The sequence below is a fragment of the Anomaloglossus baeobatrachus genome, chromosome 3, assembly GCF_048569485.1.
Source record: "Anomaloglossus baeobatrachus isolate aAnoBae1 chromosome 3, aAnoBae1.hap1, whole genome shotgun sequence".
Taxonomy (NCBI): domain Eukaryota; kingdom Metazoa; phylum Chordata; class Amphibia; order Anura; family Aromobatidae; genus Anomaloglossus; species Anomaloglossus baeobatrachus.
Window position 1 is genome coordinate 17,115,563 of NC_134355.1, and position 15,869 is coordinate 17,131,431.

Consider the following 15,869-nt stretch of genomic DNA (forward strand, 5'->3'; position numbering starts at 1 on the left):
GAACGGGTCCATGTCCTTCCGCTTTCCCACCCAAGCAACTTAGACCTTGATGCTGCCTCTAAGAAATGGGCAGCACCCCTTTTCCCCCAGTCCGGAAACAGGAACCGGGCCCAGGCTACCCAAGCGGGACGGGTACGGTGTCTCGCACCCGGCAGTCACTCAGGGCCCCACGTCCAAGGGAACCCCCGACCCGGAGGATGGCCACCGGTCCTGGTGGTGACCGGACCCCAGCCTGCTCTGCTGCGGGTCCTTCCTCCAACCAGCCTCTCCAGAGACTGGCAGTTGCGGGAAGGGCAATTGGGGCAGAATATTTACAAACCCAATAGTTTTTGGGTGGCCTGCGAGTTCTCGGCCGTGTTCATTAGGGAGTGGGGGCAAAGGTGACAACATGAGTCCCAACGGGTACGGGCGCTTCAACAGCTCAGCGCTGCCATAAAATAAACACAGATGGTCCCAACAGGGACTTGCTGTAGGGTCCCAACGGGGACAGTCACTGTTGACAATGGGAGTCCGCTGCCTTACCTGAGGTCGCTTTCCTCATACTCCTCCTCCAGCTCCACATCTGGGCTGTACTGTGGGGGAGGGGTCCGGGAGCGCTGCGGGCCGACCTGCCGTGCCCTCTTCTGGACATTTAGGGCAAACCAGCCCCTTTCGCCACAGTGGCGGGTGTAAGTGATCAGCTCACCGGGGATCAGGTCACGGTCCGAGTGGCCCAAAGGCAGATGAGGGTACACGTCCCGGCGGGCCACAAACACTTCCTTTTCCAGGCCCGGCTCGTATAGAAATCCGTATCCCTTATCGGGGTCAAAGCGCCGAACCTGGCCCTCGTATCTCGGGCCCCGCACTAAGAAAGTGGCGCATCTCAAGTGGTCTTTTTCCTTGATTGTGCGGGCCAGGACCTCGGCCTTCTTCTTCTCCCGGGCCTCAATTTCCCGACCCAGCTGGCTCCACTGCCGCTCCCAATAGGGGACACTTGCTTGCCCCTCGGGCGCACGGGTTGGGCCCACCTGGAGTTCCCCTGTGCCGACCACGATCGGCACCTTGCCTTGGGAACCCCGCTGTGTCGCGGCCTGAGACGCTGCCCTGCAGCAACAACCCGGCGCCGCCTCAGCCAAGGCCTGGGTCTGGGTAGCGGCCAGCTTTGCCCGCCGGGTGGTCCTCTGGACACCGGGCACCTCCGTCTTGGCCAGGCGGACTGCCAGGGCCTGGACTTCCTCAGGCGCGGTTGCTTCCGGGAGCAGTAGGGCCTCTTCGGGAACGGGCTTCCTCCGGGAATCCTTTTTCCACGGGAGTGGGACAGGAACGGGCCGTGCATACGGTCGCCCGTGGGCTGCGTCTACAGGCGGGTCCTTCAGGGCGTCTGGGGCGGACTCCATCGCCGATGTTGGGGGCGGCGGGCCAAGCGGAGGAGAAGCTGGGGCCGACGCAGGGAGCGGATGGGGTGACAGGAGAATCGGGGGCAGACCGGGTCCCTCAGCCGCAGCGGCCGGTCCCTCAAGGACATAGAGGCATGGGTCGCTCGCCCTCTCCTCCAAATTCATCCCCATCTCGGCTGTCCACTGCTCCATCAGGTACCTCACCTGGACCTGCACCCGGCAACACATGAGGGTCGTCCAGGCTTCCACCCACGCCGATGTTCCGGGCGCGGGCTCCGGGAATTCATGCCTTCCTGACGGGGCGGACATGTTTCTTGCTCGGGGTGTTGCACGCACGGGTTCCAGGAACAAGGTGGGTGCAGAGTCCTGGTGTCCCTGCTTCTTATCCCCAGGATCACATGGGGCCTAATCCTCGCCCGCCTTCCTTGGTCTTTTCGCAGCACTTCACATTCTCCGGGGTGGGGCTTCACTTTTCGCGCCTTCACTGCTCAGGGAAGACGACTCGAGCGGGAAATCTTCGCTCCCAAAATGGCGGATCTTCAGATTTTTCAGCGGGACGCCGCTGATGGGGATTACAAAGCGCACGTCTACAGGTAAGTAGACTGGTTCAATCCTGTTCGTGACGCCAAGTTGTCGAGGGCAGGGGCCGGCTTCTCCGTCGCGGGGGCTGCTCGGGGAGATCGCGCTCGGATCCGGTGCCTTCTCCTCGGTGGCTCGAGCGGGGCCGGACCCGGAGCTCGAGCAGCGCTCCTCGCTCACGAGTGAAAAGGGGATTTGGATCGGTTTTGGGATGGATAAAGTTCGTGACGCCACCCATGGGTTGTGGTGATGGTGGGCACCACCGCTGCTGGTGACGGGGTTCCCGGGAGCGATGGCGGGGAGCAGCTAGGTGTTGACCCCTCTGTGGGTAGGGGCGGTGTGTCCCGGGGCCCGATGGGGGGTTGCCTTCCAGTAGGATGGGGCTCGCTGGGTGCAGGGTCGCGGTGCAGCGCAGTGTGATGCCGGATGGCACTGGTGTACTCACTCAGATACAGATGGACAGAGTCTCTGGTAAACTAACGGGCTGGATGGACGGGGCCCGCAGCCGGCTGCAGTGTCTCCCTGGATGGGTTGATGGTGGCTGTCGTTTCCCTGCACCTGTGTTTGAATGTTGACTCCAATGTCTGGGCACCGGTAGTCCGCTCCCCGACATATTTGTGCCGGAGGAGCTCCTTTGCCTGCAGCCGCTGGCCCTTTGGATCTCTGGCCCTTGGCGGTGGCGCTTATCCGTACTGGTTGGGCTGTTGCCTTCAATCGGGACTTGGTTGGGAATGAACCCCTGAGGTCCAGACCGCAATCAGAGAATTTGACTAGAGGTTTGTTTTAAGCCTAGTCGGGGTCTGAGTACCCTGCCTGGTGCTTGGCTCCAATCGGCTCCCCGGGTTCGGTACCGGCGGGCCACCGCCTGACCCCGGTCCTACGGTTTCGCTGACCTTCGCCAACTCCTGCAGACGGCAACCACCGTCTGCCGACCTTGCTGTATGTGCCCGGGTTCCAACCTGGACACCAACAGTTTTCGCTCCTCTTTTACTACTGCCCACAACGGGACTCTCCTGCCAACTAACTGTGTGTTTTTCCCACCTCCAGCCTGTGTACTCCTCGGTGGGCGGGGCCAACCGCCTGGCTCTGCCCCACCTGGTGTGAACATCAGCCCTGGAGGGTGGCAACAAGGATTTTAAGTTTGACTGGTGTGACCTGTCCAGGGAAGGGTGTGTGTGTGTGTGTGTAATGATCTGTGACCCTTGGGGTCCAGGGCGTCACAATAGCCATAGAGAGGAACAGCACTCCAGCTCCATTCAAGGTAACAGTGGAAAAATCTGGAAAGTGCAAGGAAAAACAGTATGTAATGTACAGTGCCCCGCCTCCCCTCCTCAGCAGGGATGCCAACATGCTCACTGCCGCCCTACTTTTGTGTTGTTTTTATTTTTATTTTTTATACTAGGGGTGGGGAACCTCCGGACCCTGGTCACATTCCGTGGGACTGCAGTGCTCAGGGAACAGCTGCGGTCTTGTCGGCTGCCGGCCCTTTAAATCACTAAGTGTGGTGCGCATAGCATTGAGCTCTCAACACGCTGGCCTGTGCTTGCTGAGGACATACTTTGTGGGCGGGGTAAGCGTGAGATGTGCTTCTGTCCCACAGAAGAAGAGGAGCAGCAAGCTTGCCGGCCTCACTGTGGTGCATGCCCCCCGATGCTGCATGACTCCTGCCTCCCAGCTGTGCATGTCTCCCGGTGCTATGTGCCTCCTGCCGCACCAGTGCAGTGTGATTCCTGCCTCCCGAGTGCTGTGTGACCCCTGCTTCCCCACTGCTGTGTGACCCCTGCTTCCCCACTGCTGTGTGACCCCTGCCTCCCCACTGCTGTGTAACTTCTGCCTCCCCACTGCTGTGTAACTCCTGCCTCCCGAGTGCTATGTGACTCCTGTGTGCCCAGTGTTGTGTGACACCTGCCTCCCCAGGACTGTGTGATTTCCCCCCCCCCTTAGTGTTGTGTGCCACTATCGCCCAAGTTCTGTACGTGCCCCCTTGGTGATGTATGTGCTCCCTCAGTCCTGCCCATGTCCCCTAGTCCTGTTCGTGCTCCTCTTGTTTTGTTCATGCTGCCGCCAGTGCTGTCCGTGCCCGGCAGTACTGTTTGTGCCCCCCCAGTGATGTCCGACCCCAGCCCCTCCTGTGATATATGCCTCCATCTTCTACTGTAATGTATATATGCTCCCAGCCCCTCCTGTGATGTATATATGCCCCTAGCCCCTCCTATGTGATTTATATAATTTACCAATCTGTTGACTGCGCTCCAGACTGAGACTAACCTGGAAAAGCAGTTTTGAGAAACATCATGATCAATATCACCAAGCATCACAGCCGCACAAAAGAGAAGCAGCTCCAGCGACCATAGTAGGGGTGTAGGGTTGAGTTAATTAATTGTTTGACCAAATATGTTCGGGTAATTTTGAAAGTGATAATTGTTTGCAGCCCCCGAAAGTTGGTACAAATCTCCAAATGGCCCCCAGCAGAAAAAAGGTTCCTCACCCCTGTTTTATACCTTTTTATTGTAAGCACTGTATATTTTATATTAAGGCTTAAAAGATTGTGTGATCCGTTTGACTGTCAGGCAGTACTATATTTAAGGGACTCTCTACCCTGTGTGTTTGACTGGTGGCAGTGTGCTGTGTCACTGGGGTGTGTGGACTGTCCGGGTGCGATTTATGCTCACTTTGTAGCCTATAACAGGAGTTGAGTGCTGGATTGATTGATTAGAGATAAATTAACCCTTGCAGGCAGATCCACGTCACATGCTGAGAAGTGTCTACGTGTTGAGGGGACAGGGCAAGCAGTAGCAGCCTTGTGTGCAGGGGTCGCCAGGCCGCAGCGCAGCCACTCGGTAACCTCTTGCCTTCCGGTCGCCACTCCACTGCTGGCATTCTTTCTCCACAGTACATTCTTCCACTATATATTCAATATATCAAACACAGATATATTTTCTCTCAACAACTAAACTTTACTGAACTTCATTACAGGGATGTTTTCCACTCGCATAATACGGGCACCGCTCCTGGTCCCGACGGCGTTCCCTCCAGACTCCATTCCAACAATTAATTTGACGGCCGACTGCTTTACTGGCACCTGAGCTCAATTGGACACCACTAGGCCCCTCATTCTCCTGTCTGTCGTCACACTGCACAAACTGATTCAAATAGTCCTTAAGGACTATCTGTTCCACCCACAGGGATTAGCTTGCACTTTGGAAGGGCTCAGTGCAACTGCACTCCTCCGTTCGTGCTTCTGGCCAGGACCAACCCTTCTCCTTTAAGGGCCCACTGACCTTCAGTCTTGCAGGGGATTTCTTTGGGTTTCCAATTTTGAAAAGAACGGACACCACCCCGACCAACCGGACTAAACCCCTCTTCTGGGTACGCAGTTCCACAGTCCTCTTAAGAGCAGAACCCTGCATGTCCGGGATCAAAGGGTTGACCCTTAGGATCTTGAATTAATCAATTATTATGGCCTTTTGTCTCTATCTCCTACTGTGGACTCTCCTCCCCTCCTTCTGCATCCTGTCCTATTTATACACTATACTCCACCTTTCACTTAACCCTTGTTCTGCCTACCAAAGTGCCAGGATGCCGTCACTAAACCACATTGCCCCCTGGTGGCCATTTACAAAATACACATTACCATTTATTACATCACATAACCCTTTCTGTGTGCCGGCTACTTCTGCAGGGGGGGTGGCATAGCCTTGAACCCCTACATACACCTGACACCTACTTTTTATTATTTCCCATATTGTGAAGTTGATTACCATTTTCTTGTGCATATACTCTATGTATGTACAGTTATGAAGTGGAGTGGAAACTGTTGGATGACTGGATTTCCATCTGAGGTATATCTAAAAGGAGGTGGGAGGGTGTTGCAGGGAAAAAAGGTTTAACCAGAGTATGTAATAGACCTTTCAAAAAGTTGTATTTTTAGGGCTTATTTAAAACTGTGTATGGCGGTGTACCGCCCCCACGTCAGCGGCCGAGCCGCTTGAGGGGTCTCCTAATCCGGCGGGTCCGCGCGGACACTCGAATTAAAAGAAGGGGGGGGGTATGTACAAAGGGATGAGAAAGTTCGTGACACCACCCACGGTGTGTGGTAATGTGAGGGACCACCGCTGCCATTGGGGAGCCCGGTGACGGTGGTGTGGCAGCCTGATGTTTAACCCCTCCGTAGGTAGGGGGTTTGTGTCCCGGGGCCCGTTGGAGGGTTTGTGCTTAGATGCCGTTGGGGATCGGGACAGGGGTTTTCAGTGTACTCACTCAGTCTAGGAATAACAACACCGACAGCTTGTAAAACAGAATTCTGAGCACCACTGCAGCTTGTAGGGAGCACGCTTGTGTCCGTGCCCTTGGTGTTGCTGTCAGCCTGTGGCCCTGTCCTTGGCACCTTTGTCTCTGTTTGGACCCTTGGGTATAAAACTCTTCGGGTCCCGCTCACCCGTGTGGCTAACGGAGTGAGCTTGCTCTCAGGGTTCACGCGTAGGATTTCTTTGGACTGTATTGAGAAAGTCCTATCCCATCGGTGTGCTAGTACCCCGATTTTGGTTGGGGATGAATCTTGAAGTCTTCACCCCTGTCGAGTAAATTACCGGAACACATGAAGCTACTTTCCGGCCTAGGGTCCACGTACCCTGTCGTGCCCTGGCTCCTGACCGGTGATAGCTGAAGGCCAGAATACTGGTGCAGCTGGAGAAAAGACTTATATATGTGTGTTGTGTTTTTGATTTTTGAAAAATTTGGTGTTAAATTTTTATCAGCCCAGAAAGCCTAAAAAGCCCAGAAAGCCAGAAAGTAAGTGTGGAAAAAAGTAATGAGAAAGAGATTATGGGTTTGTTCACTTGCTTTTTTTTTAGTAAAATATTTTCCACATTTTTTTTCCTTGAAAAAATGCAACGTTTTAGCGTACCAGCAAGAATTTTTTTTTTTTAATCACAAGCATACGCTGGTTATTTTGTCATTGTGGATTTCAGCGATCAATGCGTTTTTTTCAAATCTGCAGCATGTTTGTTCTTTTAGTGTTTTTTGACTCTTTCAAATGAATGGAGGAAAAAAAGCATTAAAAGTGCGAATATTGTTTCTGCATTTTTACTGTCAATAATCTGATTTTTTGGGGGTTTGTTTGTTTGTTTGTGGAATACTGATGCAATTATTCAATGTGTGCACAAACCAGCTGATTGATACTTCTAAATTGTATTCTATGATGCATCGCCAAACAGTGAACTCAAATTTTGCACTATTATTTGCATGTCAATTATACATTATTTTCTTAATTCCTACTGAATGTTTCAATAAAGTTTGATGGGTAGGTAAAAAATAACTTAAGAAAAATATGAATGTTGTTTCTTTTAACAGGTGAAGCTGAGATAACAGGCTCCCATGGATGTCATTTTCTGTCTCCCTACCAAAAAGTGAAATATAACATTACCAAACAAGCTAATTCACTAACTGTTAATGCACCTGTAGTCCACCGCATCAGAGATCTGTATATTGATACTGTTGATTTCAAGAAACCTTTAGCTAATCAAACATTAAATGGCAAACAAGGATGTAGACATATATGGGGAAAAAATATTCAGTCTGGAAAACATATTAATAAGAAATCTAACTTATCTATTCAAGAAAGTATTAACAAAGATGACAAGCCGTTTTCATGTTCAGAATGTGGGAAATGTTTTGGCTACAAATCAACATTTACTGAACATCAGAGAACTCACACAGGAGAGAAGCCATTTTCATGCTCACAATGTGGGAAATGTTTTAGTCAGAAATCAAGCCTTGTTAAACATCAAAGAACTCACACTGGGGAGAAGCCGTATTCATGTCTGGAATGTGGGAAATCTTTTAGCAACAAATATGGCCTTGTTAAACATCAAAGAATTCACACTGGGGAGAAGTCATTTTCATGTTCAGAATGTGGTATATGTTTTACCAACAAACTGGGTCTTGTTAAACATCAGCGGATTCATATAGGGAAGAAGCCATTTTCATGTTCAGAATGTGGGAGATGTTTTAGTCAGAAATCAATTCTTTTGGTACATTTAAGGATTCACACAGGTGAGAAGCCATTTTCATGTTCACAATGTGGGAAGTGTTTTCGCCAGAAATCGAGCCTTGTTAAACATCACAGAACTCACACAGGGGAGAAGCCGTATTCATGTTTGGAATGTGGGAAATGTTTTAGCAACAAATCAGGTCTTGTTAAACATCAGAGAACTCACGCAGGAGAGAAGCCCTTTTCATGTTCAGAATGTGGGAAATGTTTCAATCGGAAACTAGGTCTTCTATTTCATCAAAGATCTCATTTGAGGGATTAGTGATATTCATATCCTAATTGTAGAAAATTTGGGTTAGAAATAAAATCTGGTAGAACATCTAATGATTCACTCAGGGAAGAAGGGATGTTAAAGTTCAGAATGTGGGAAATATTACTATTTTGTTGTAAGACATGCTACCTAATAATGCCTTTTGATATATAGCCTAAGTCCTTCAGAAGCCACATTAAAATAAGCAGAAATTTTCAGAGAATCTGTGGCAATCTATTATGAAACTTTAATTACATAACCACTGTGCCTTCATTATCAGCAGGACTGTCACTGGAACAGCTGCTATTCTGCTCTAGCAATAAACGTTAATGTTCTTGTGATTTTTGGCCACGATTAAAGTTGATTAGAGACTAGAAGGGGAAAGGAAACTTGCGTTCCTCTTCAACCTAATTTACACTTTATAATGGAAAGACTGAAACAAAACTGTTACTGATCAGCGCTATTTTTTTTAATTTGTCATCCTTTTCCCAACAATAAAAAAGAAACTGAGCAAAGACCGGCTTTACTAACTTACATAAATGACTTGGCCTATTCCACACATATATTTAAATTAACTCTTTGGACATATTATGCATAAGGATTACTCCTGCCGGTGTGTTTGGACGCATTAAAGCAGGGTTCCCCAACTCCAGTCCTCGAGGGCCGCCAACAGTGCATGTTTTCAGGATTTCCTTAGCATTGCATGGGTGTTGGAATCATCAACTGTGCAGGTGATTAAATTATCACCTGTGCAATACTAAGGAAATCCTGAAAACCTGCACTGTTGGCGGCCCTTGAGGACTGGAATTGGGGACCCATGCAGTAAAGGGTACTTTACATGCTGCGAAATCGCTAGCGATCTCATTAGCGATATGAAATTCTAGATCGCAAGTGCGATCTTTCGAGATCGCACATAGGTCATTTTACTCATGTGCGACCTCGAAAGATCGCACTTGCGATCTAGAATTTCACATCGCTAACGAGATCGCTAGCGATGTCGCAGCATGTAAAGTACCCTTAAGTGAGAGTCCAGCCGTCTAATCGGAGATATGGACATCCTGAGCTGACAGTATGGTAATGATAGTTCATCCATCCAATCGGAGACGGGCGTGCTGAGCTGTCAGTATGGTGATGGACAGATGAGCTGTCCAATCTTGGACTCGGGCTTGCTGAGCTATTATTATGGTGATGGACAGTTGAGCCGTCCAATTTTGGGCTCGGGCATTCTGAGCTGTCAGTATGGTGATGGAAGTTCAGCTGTCCAATCTTGGCTTAGGTATGCTGAGCTATCAGTATTGGTGATGGACAGTTCAGCCATCTAATCTTGGACTCAGGCGTGCTGAGCTGTCAGTATGGTGATGGAAAGTTCAGCTGTCTAATCTTAGGCTCGGGCATGCTGAGCTGTCAGTATGGCGATGGACAGTTCAGCCATCCAATCTTGGGTTCGGGCATGCTGAGCTATTAGTATGCTGATGGACAGTTGAGCTGTCCAATCTTGGACTCAGGCGTGCTAAGATGTCAGTATGGTGGTGGACAGTTCAGCCATCCAATCTTGGGCTCGGGCTTGCTGAGCTGTCAGTATAGTGATGGACAGTTCAGCCATCCAATCTTGGGCTCGGGCTTGCTGAGCTGTCAGTATGGTGATGGACAGTTAAGCTGTCCAATCTTGGGCTCGGGCATGCTGAGTTGTCAGTATGGTGATAGACAGTTCATCCATCCAATCTTGGGCTCGGGCGTGTTGAGCAGCCAGTATAGTGATGGACAGTTCAGCCATCCAATCGGAGATGGGCATGCTGAGCTGTGAGTATGGTGATAGTTCAGCTGTCTAATCAGGGCTGGGGCATGCAGGGTTTCCTCCATGTGTTTCCTGTTTGGAATGATTCCCTTCCTATTTAGCTGCTTCTCTGTCTTCAATTATTGCCAGTCGTAGCTTTAGCTCAGTGGTGTCTGCGTTCCTATTGTTCCTGTGCTCAGTCTGATGTATTGTTAACCCGACCTTTGATTTTTGTTTTCTTATGATTCATTTGCCTAGCCCTTTTGTCTTGATCCACTACCTTGCTTGAATTTTAATCTCAGCATGACCAGACTGTGCCTTTGTCTTCCCCTCCTGGTATCTGACCAAATGACTACCCAACCTCATGGCTAGCCTATGAGTAGTGACCAGTGTCGCAATAGCCAGTAGAAAGATTGTTGCGTGGCACCCCTGGTGCTTCAGTCACCACAGAGGTACTGCACCTCATACAGAGGTGTGGTATTCCATCCTTGGTATGGAGGAGGTCACCACCGGTTCACACAAAAGCAGAACACTGTCACTCAGCAACACCTCACCAGACATGGTAAGGGCGTGAGTATACCCGACGTCAGACCGGGAGGGGGTGGAGTCTCTTGAGTGGGGATACGCAGTAGTGGAGTGTGGAGAGAGAAGGAAGAAGGAGACGAGCAGTGGAGGAGCGAAGACCCATGGCCTGGAGCTGGTACCACTCGGCCCGGGCACAGACATAAGGGGTCCTAGAGACCACGGGAAATCTATGGGTGGAAGGACTTGGCCGTAACACGGGGACTGGTCCCTAGGCTAGAAGAGCAGAACCTATGTACTCCATTAGTAAAACCAGCGGTGAGGTTACTATAAGCACCGAAGCCACAACCACACACAAATTCGCTGGAAGGTGACCCTAAAGGACCAAGGGATAGAGCTTCACGCCATCCAACATGGTCCACGAGCACTGGCACAGGGTTTAGTGAGCGAGGGCACAAGTCAGGAGGGGGAAGCAAGCGCAGGAAGACGGCCAAGGAAGGGTACACTTGAGAAAGGTGCACCGGACTCGATCTCCGAACTGCCCGGGATCGGATGGAGCCCATCACCACAAAACTCCAGCGCTTCAAATGCGGTCACTGGCATGTCGTGTAACCTTGGAACCTGCTACAGTGAGTAAAAACATTGAGACTGCATCCCTGTGTCGCTCCGTTATTCACCTGCGCACGAGCCCAGTAACTCCCACCATCATAGACTACTACTACCTCCTCCATCTGCCCTGAGGCCCAGCTCTGTCTGTGGAGAGCTATACCAATCTAGGTGCATCACCATGAAGAAATAGTGAGAAAAACCTGCAGATGTGTCTGTATAGAGAGGGAGGGAAAAACCACTCTCTATAAAGACACATCTGCAGGTTTTTCCCTCTGCTCTCTATACAGACACATCTGCAGGTTTTTCCCTCCACTCTCTATACAGACACATCTGCAAGTTTTTTTTCTCTCTATAAAGACACATAGGCAGGTTTTTCCCTCCGCTCTCTATACAGACACATCTGCAGGTTTTTCCCTCCACTCTCCATACAGACACATCTGCAGGTTTTTCTCTCTCTCTCTAAAGACACATAGGCAGGTTTTTCCCTCCGCTCTCTATACAGACACATCCGCAGATTTTTCCCTCCTCTCTTTATAAAGACACATCTGCAGCTTCTTCCCTCAACTCTATATAAAGACACATCTGCAAGTTTTTTCCTCTGCTCTCTATAAAGATACATCTGCAGCTTTTTCCCTCCGCTCTCTATAGACACATCTGCAGCTTTTTCCCTCCGCTCTCTATAGACACATCTGCAGCTTTTTCCCTCCGCTCTCTATAGACACATCTGCAGGTTTTCCCCTCCGCTCTCTATAGACACATCTGCAGCTTTTTCCCTCCGCTCTCTATACAGACACATCTGCAGGTTTTTCCCTCCACTCTCTATACAGACACATCTGCAGCTTTTCCCTCCGCTCTCTATAGATACATCTGCAGGTTTTTCCCTCCGCTCTCTATAAAGACACATCTGCAGATGTGTCTTTATAGAGAGCAAATGGAAACTTCTAGTTTCAACTGTATATATGATATGCTGTACACTATAAATCACAGTATATTTGCACATTCAAATCTGAAAAATAATATTTCTGTAGCCTTTAAGGACAAACATGTCAATAACATGACAATGGAAGTGATGTGCAGCCTCAACAATCAGCAATTTACGCTGAATTTCTAATATTATAATTGGGAGTGGCCTTCGAGCTCCATATATGACCCTAACCTAATTCTTCAAGCACGAGTGCCTTTGGGTCCTAAAATTAAAATGGATGTTCAGTATTTTTACTGATTTCGTTACTATAGCTTTTGTTATGTTGACTATCAATAAACTTTACAGCTTGTATGAGCCATACATCACCAAGCACAATGCCGAGCCATACATCACCAAGCACAATGCCGAGCCGTACATCACCAAGCACAATGCCGAGCCGTACATCACCAAGCACAATGCCCCATCCATACATCACCAAGCACAATGCTGAGTCATACATCACCAAGCACAATGCCGAGCCATACATCACCAAGCTCAATGCCGAGCCGTACATCACCAAGCACAATGCCGAGCCGTACATCACCAAGCACAATGCCGAGCCGTACATCACCAAGCACAATGCCGAGCCGTACATCACCAAGCACAATGCTGAGCTACATCACCAAGCACAATGCTGAGCTGTACATCACCAAGCACAATGCCGAGCCATACATCAACAAGCACAATGCCGAGCCGTACATCACCAAGCACAATGCCGAGCCATACATCACCAAGCACAATGCCGAGCCGTACATCACCAAGCACAATGCCGAGCCGTACATCACCAAGCACAATGCCGAGCCGTACATCACCAAGCACAATGCCGAGCCGTACATCACCAAGCACAATGCCCCATCCATACATCACCAAGCACAATGCTGAGCCGTACATCACAAAGCACAATGCCGAGCCGTACATCACCAAGCACAATACCGAGCCATACATCACCAAGCACAATGCCGAGCCGTACATCACCAAGCACAATGCCGAGCCATACATCACCAAGCACAATGCCGAGCCGTACATCACCAAGCACAATACCGAGCCGTACATCACCAAGCACAATGCCGAGCCATACATCACCAAGCACAATGCCGAGCCGCACATCACCAAGCACAATGCTGAGCCGTACATCACCAAGCACAATGCTGAGCCGTACATCACCAAGCACAATGCCGAGCCTTACATCACCAAGCACAATGCCGAGCCGTACATCACCAAGCACAATGCCGAGCCGTACATCACCAAGCACAATGCCGAGCCGTACATCACCAAGCACAATGCCCCATCCATACATCACCAAGCACAATGCTGAGTCATACATCACCAAGCACAATGCTGAGCCGTAGATCACCAAGCACAATGCCGAGCCGTACATCACCAAGCACAATGCCGAGCCGTACATCACCAAGCACAATGCCGAGCCGTACATCACCAAGCACAATGCCGAGCCGTACATCACCAAGCACAATGCTGAGCTACATCACCAAGCACAATGCTGAGCTGTACATCACCAAGCACAATGCCGAGCCATACATCAACAAGCACAATGCCGAGCCGTACATCACCAAGCACAATGCCGAGCCATACATCACCAAGCACAATGCCGAGCCGTACATCACCAAGCACAATGCCGAGCCGTACATCACCAAGCACAATGCCGAGCCGTACATCACCAAGCACAATGCCGAGCCGTACATCACCAAGCACAATGCCCCATCCATACATCACCAAGCACAATGCTGAGCCGTACATCACAAAGCACAATGCCGAGCCGTACATCACCAAGCACAATACCGAGCCATACATCACCAAGCACAATGCCGAGCCGTACATCACCAAGCACAATGCCGAGCCATACATCACCAAGCACAATGCCGAGCCGTACATCACCAAGCACAATACCGAGCCATACATCACCAAGCACAATGCCGAGCCATACATCACCAAGCACAATGCCGAGCCGCACATCACCAAGCACAATGCTGAGCCGTACATCACCAAGCACAATGCTGAGCCGTACATCACCAAGCACAATGCCGAGCCGTACATCACCAAGCACAATGCCGAGCCGTACATCACCAAGCACAATGCCGAGCCGTACATCACCAAGCACAATGCCGAGCCATACATCACCAAGCACAATGCCGAGCCGTACATCACCAAGCACAATGCCGAGCCGTACATCACCAAGCACAATGCCGAGCCATACATCACCAAGCACAATGCCGAGCCATACATCACCAAGCACAATGCCGAGCGACAGATAGAGCCGTGTAAAGCTGCCACCACTGGACTCTGGAGGAGACGTGTTCTGTGCAGTGAAGGATCACACTTCTCTATCTGCGTCTGATGGAGGAGTCTGGGTTTGGTGAATGGAGGACGTTACCCCTGACAGCATTGTGCCCGCTTTACAGATGGTGGAGGAGGAGGATGTTATGGACTTGTAATGAGCTGTTGGGCCTTGGCCTCTTAGTCCCAGTGAAGTGAAATCTTAATGCTCCAGTATATAAGAGATATTGGACAATTGTATCTTCAGCTTTGTGGGAATAGTTTGCGGAAGACCCTCATCTGCTCACCATGACTGTGTTCAGTGCACAAGGTCTATACAGATATGGAAGGGAGAACATGACGCCGCACAGAGCCCGGACCTGAGCCCCATCCAAGACCTTTAAGATTAACTAGAATGGAGATTGTGAGCCCGGCCTCTTCTCAACATCAGGGTTTGACTTTTATTAATATTTTTATACATAAATAAGAAAAAAAAACCTTCAGACTCTTGTAGAAAGTCTTCCCAGTAGAGTAGGAAAGTTTTTGTGATCAGTAAAACTGCTACTCTATGCATAGCCCCCTACAACCAATGCCTCCATTCTTCGAAAGATGTCCTAACACCCAAGAGTTCTTGACAATGACACGCCCTTCCCGGGGCCTGGGGTGACTTGTTACCGGGCAGCGGTTCTGCTCCTGGGGCGCTACGGTGGCGTGGCCCGGCTCCGTGACCCCGGCGGTGTTGTTTAGGGAATAGGGAGGTCATAATGACCGTTTATTCGTGACGCCACCTGTGGTATGCGGCAAGCTAGGTACCGCCGCTGCGGGATGGGGCTACCTGGGGCAGATGGTGACGCAGCTTAGATGGTGCAGCTCTCCACAGGTAGAGCTGGGCCCCAGGGCGCATGGGGGTGGTAATAGTCTATGATGGCGGATCTAGGCGAATAACAGAGCGACACAGGGATGCGGTCTCAAGGTTTTTACTCACTGTAGCAGGTTCCAAAGTAACACGATATGCCAGTGACCGACTTTGGAGTGGCGAGGCTTTACTGTGATGGGCTCCAGCCATTCCCGGGTAGTTTGGAGGTAGAGTCCGGTGCACCTTTCTTAAGTGTACCTTCTCTTGTTGACTTCCTGCACTTGCTTCGGCCTCCTGCCTTGTGCCCTCGCTCACTGAACCCTGTGCCAGTGCCCGTGGACCCTGTTGGGTGGCATGAAGCTCTATCCCTTGGTCCTTTTGGGTCACCTTCCCAATTTGTGTGTGGATGTGGCTGCGGTGCTTGAAGTCACCTCAGCCGCTGGTTTTACTAGTTAGTACGTAGGTTCTTCTCCTCTAGCCTAGAGACAAGTCCCCGTGTTGCGACCTAGTCCTTCCACCCGTAGAGTATATGTGGAACAAGACCGCAAGAGGTTATGATGCTCCCATTGTCTCTAGAACCCTTTCTGTCTGTACCCAGGTCGAGTGGTACCAGCTC

At 50.3% G+C, this 15,869-nt stretch overlaps 1 protein-coding gene across 1 annotated transcript in view; it reads left to right on the plus strand.

Annotated features, from left to right (window-relative positions):
- Positions 1-8,351, plus strand: part of LOC142297140 (uncharacterized) — a 50,036-nt gene extending 41,685 nt beyond the window's left edge. The window contains exon 12 of the mRNA XM_075341416.1: positions 7,308-8,351. Coding sequence (XP_075197531.1) covers positions 7,308-8,269 — 962 coding nt within the window. The 3' untranslated portion in view covers positions 8,270-8,351. The remainder of the gene's footprint in view (positions 1-7,307) is intronic.
- Positions 8,352-15,869: the final 7,518 nt, after the last annotated feature.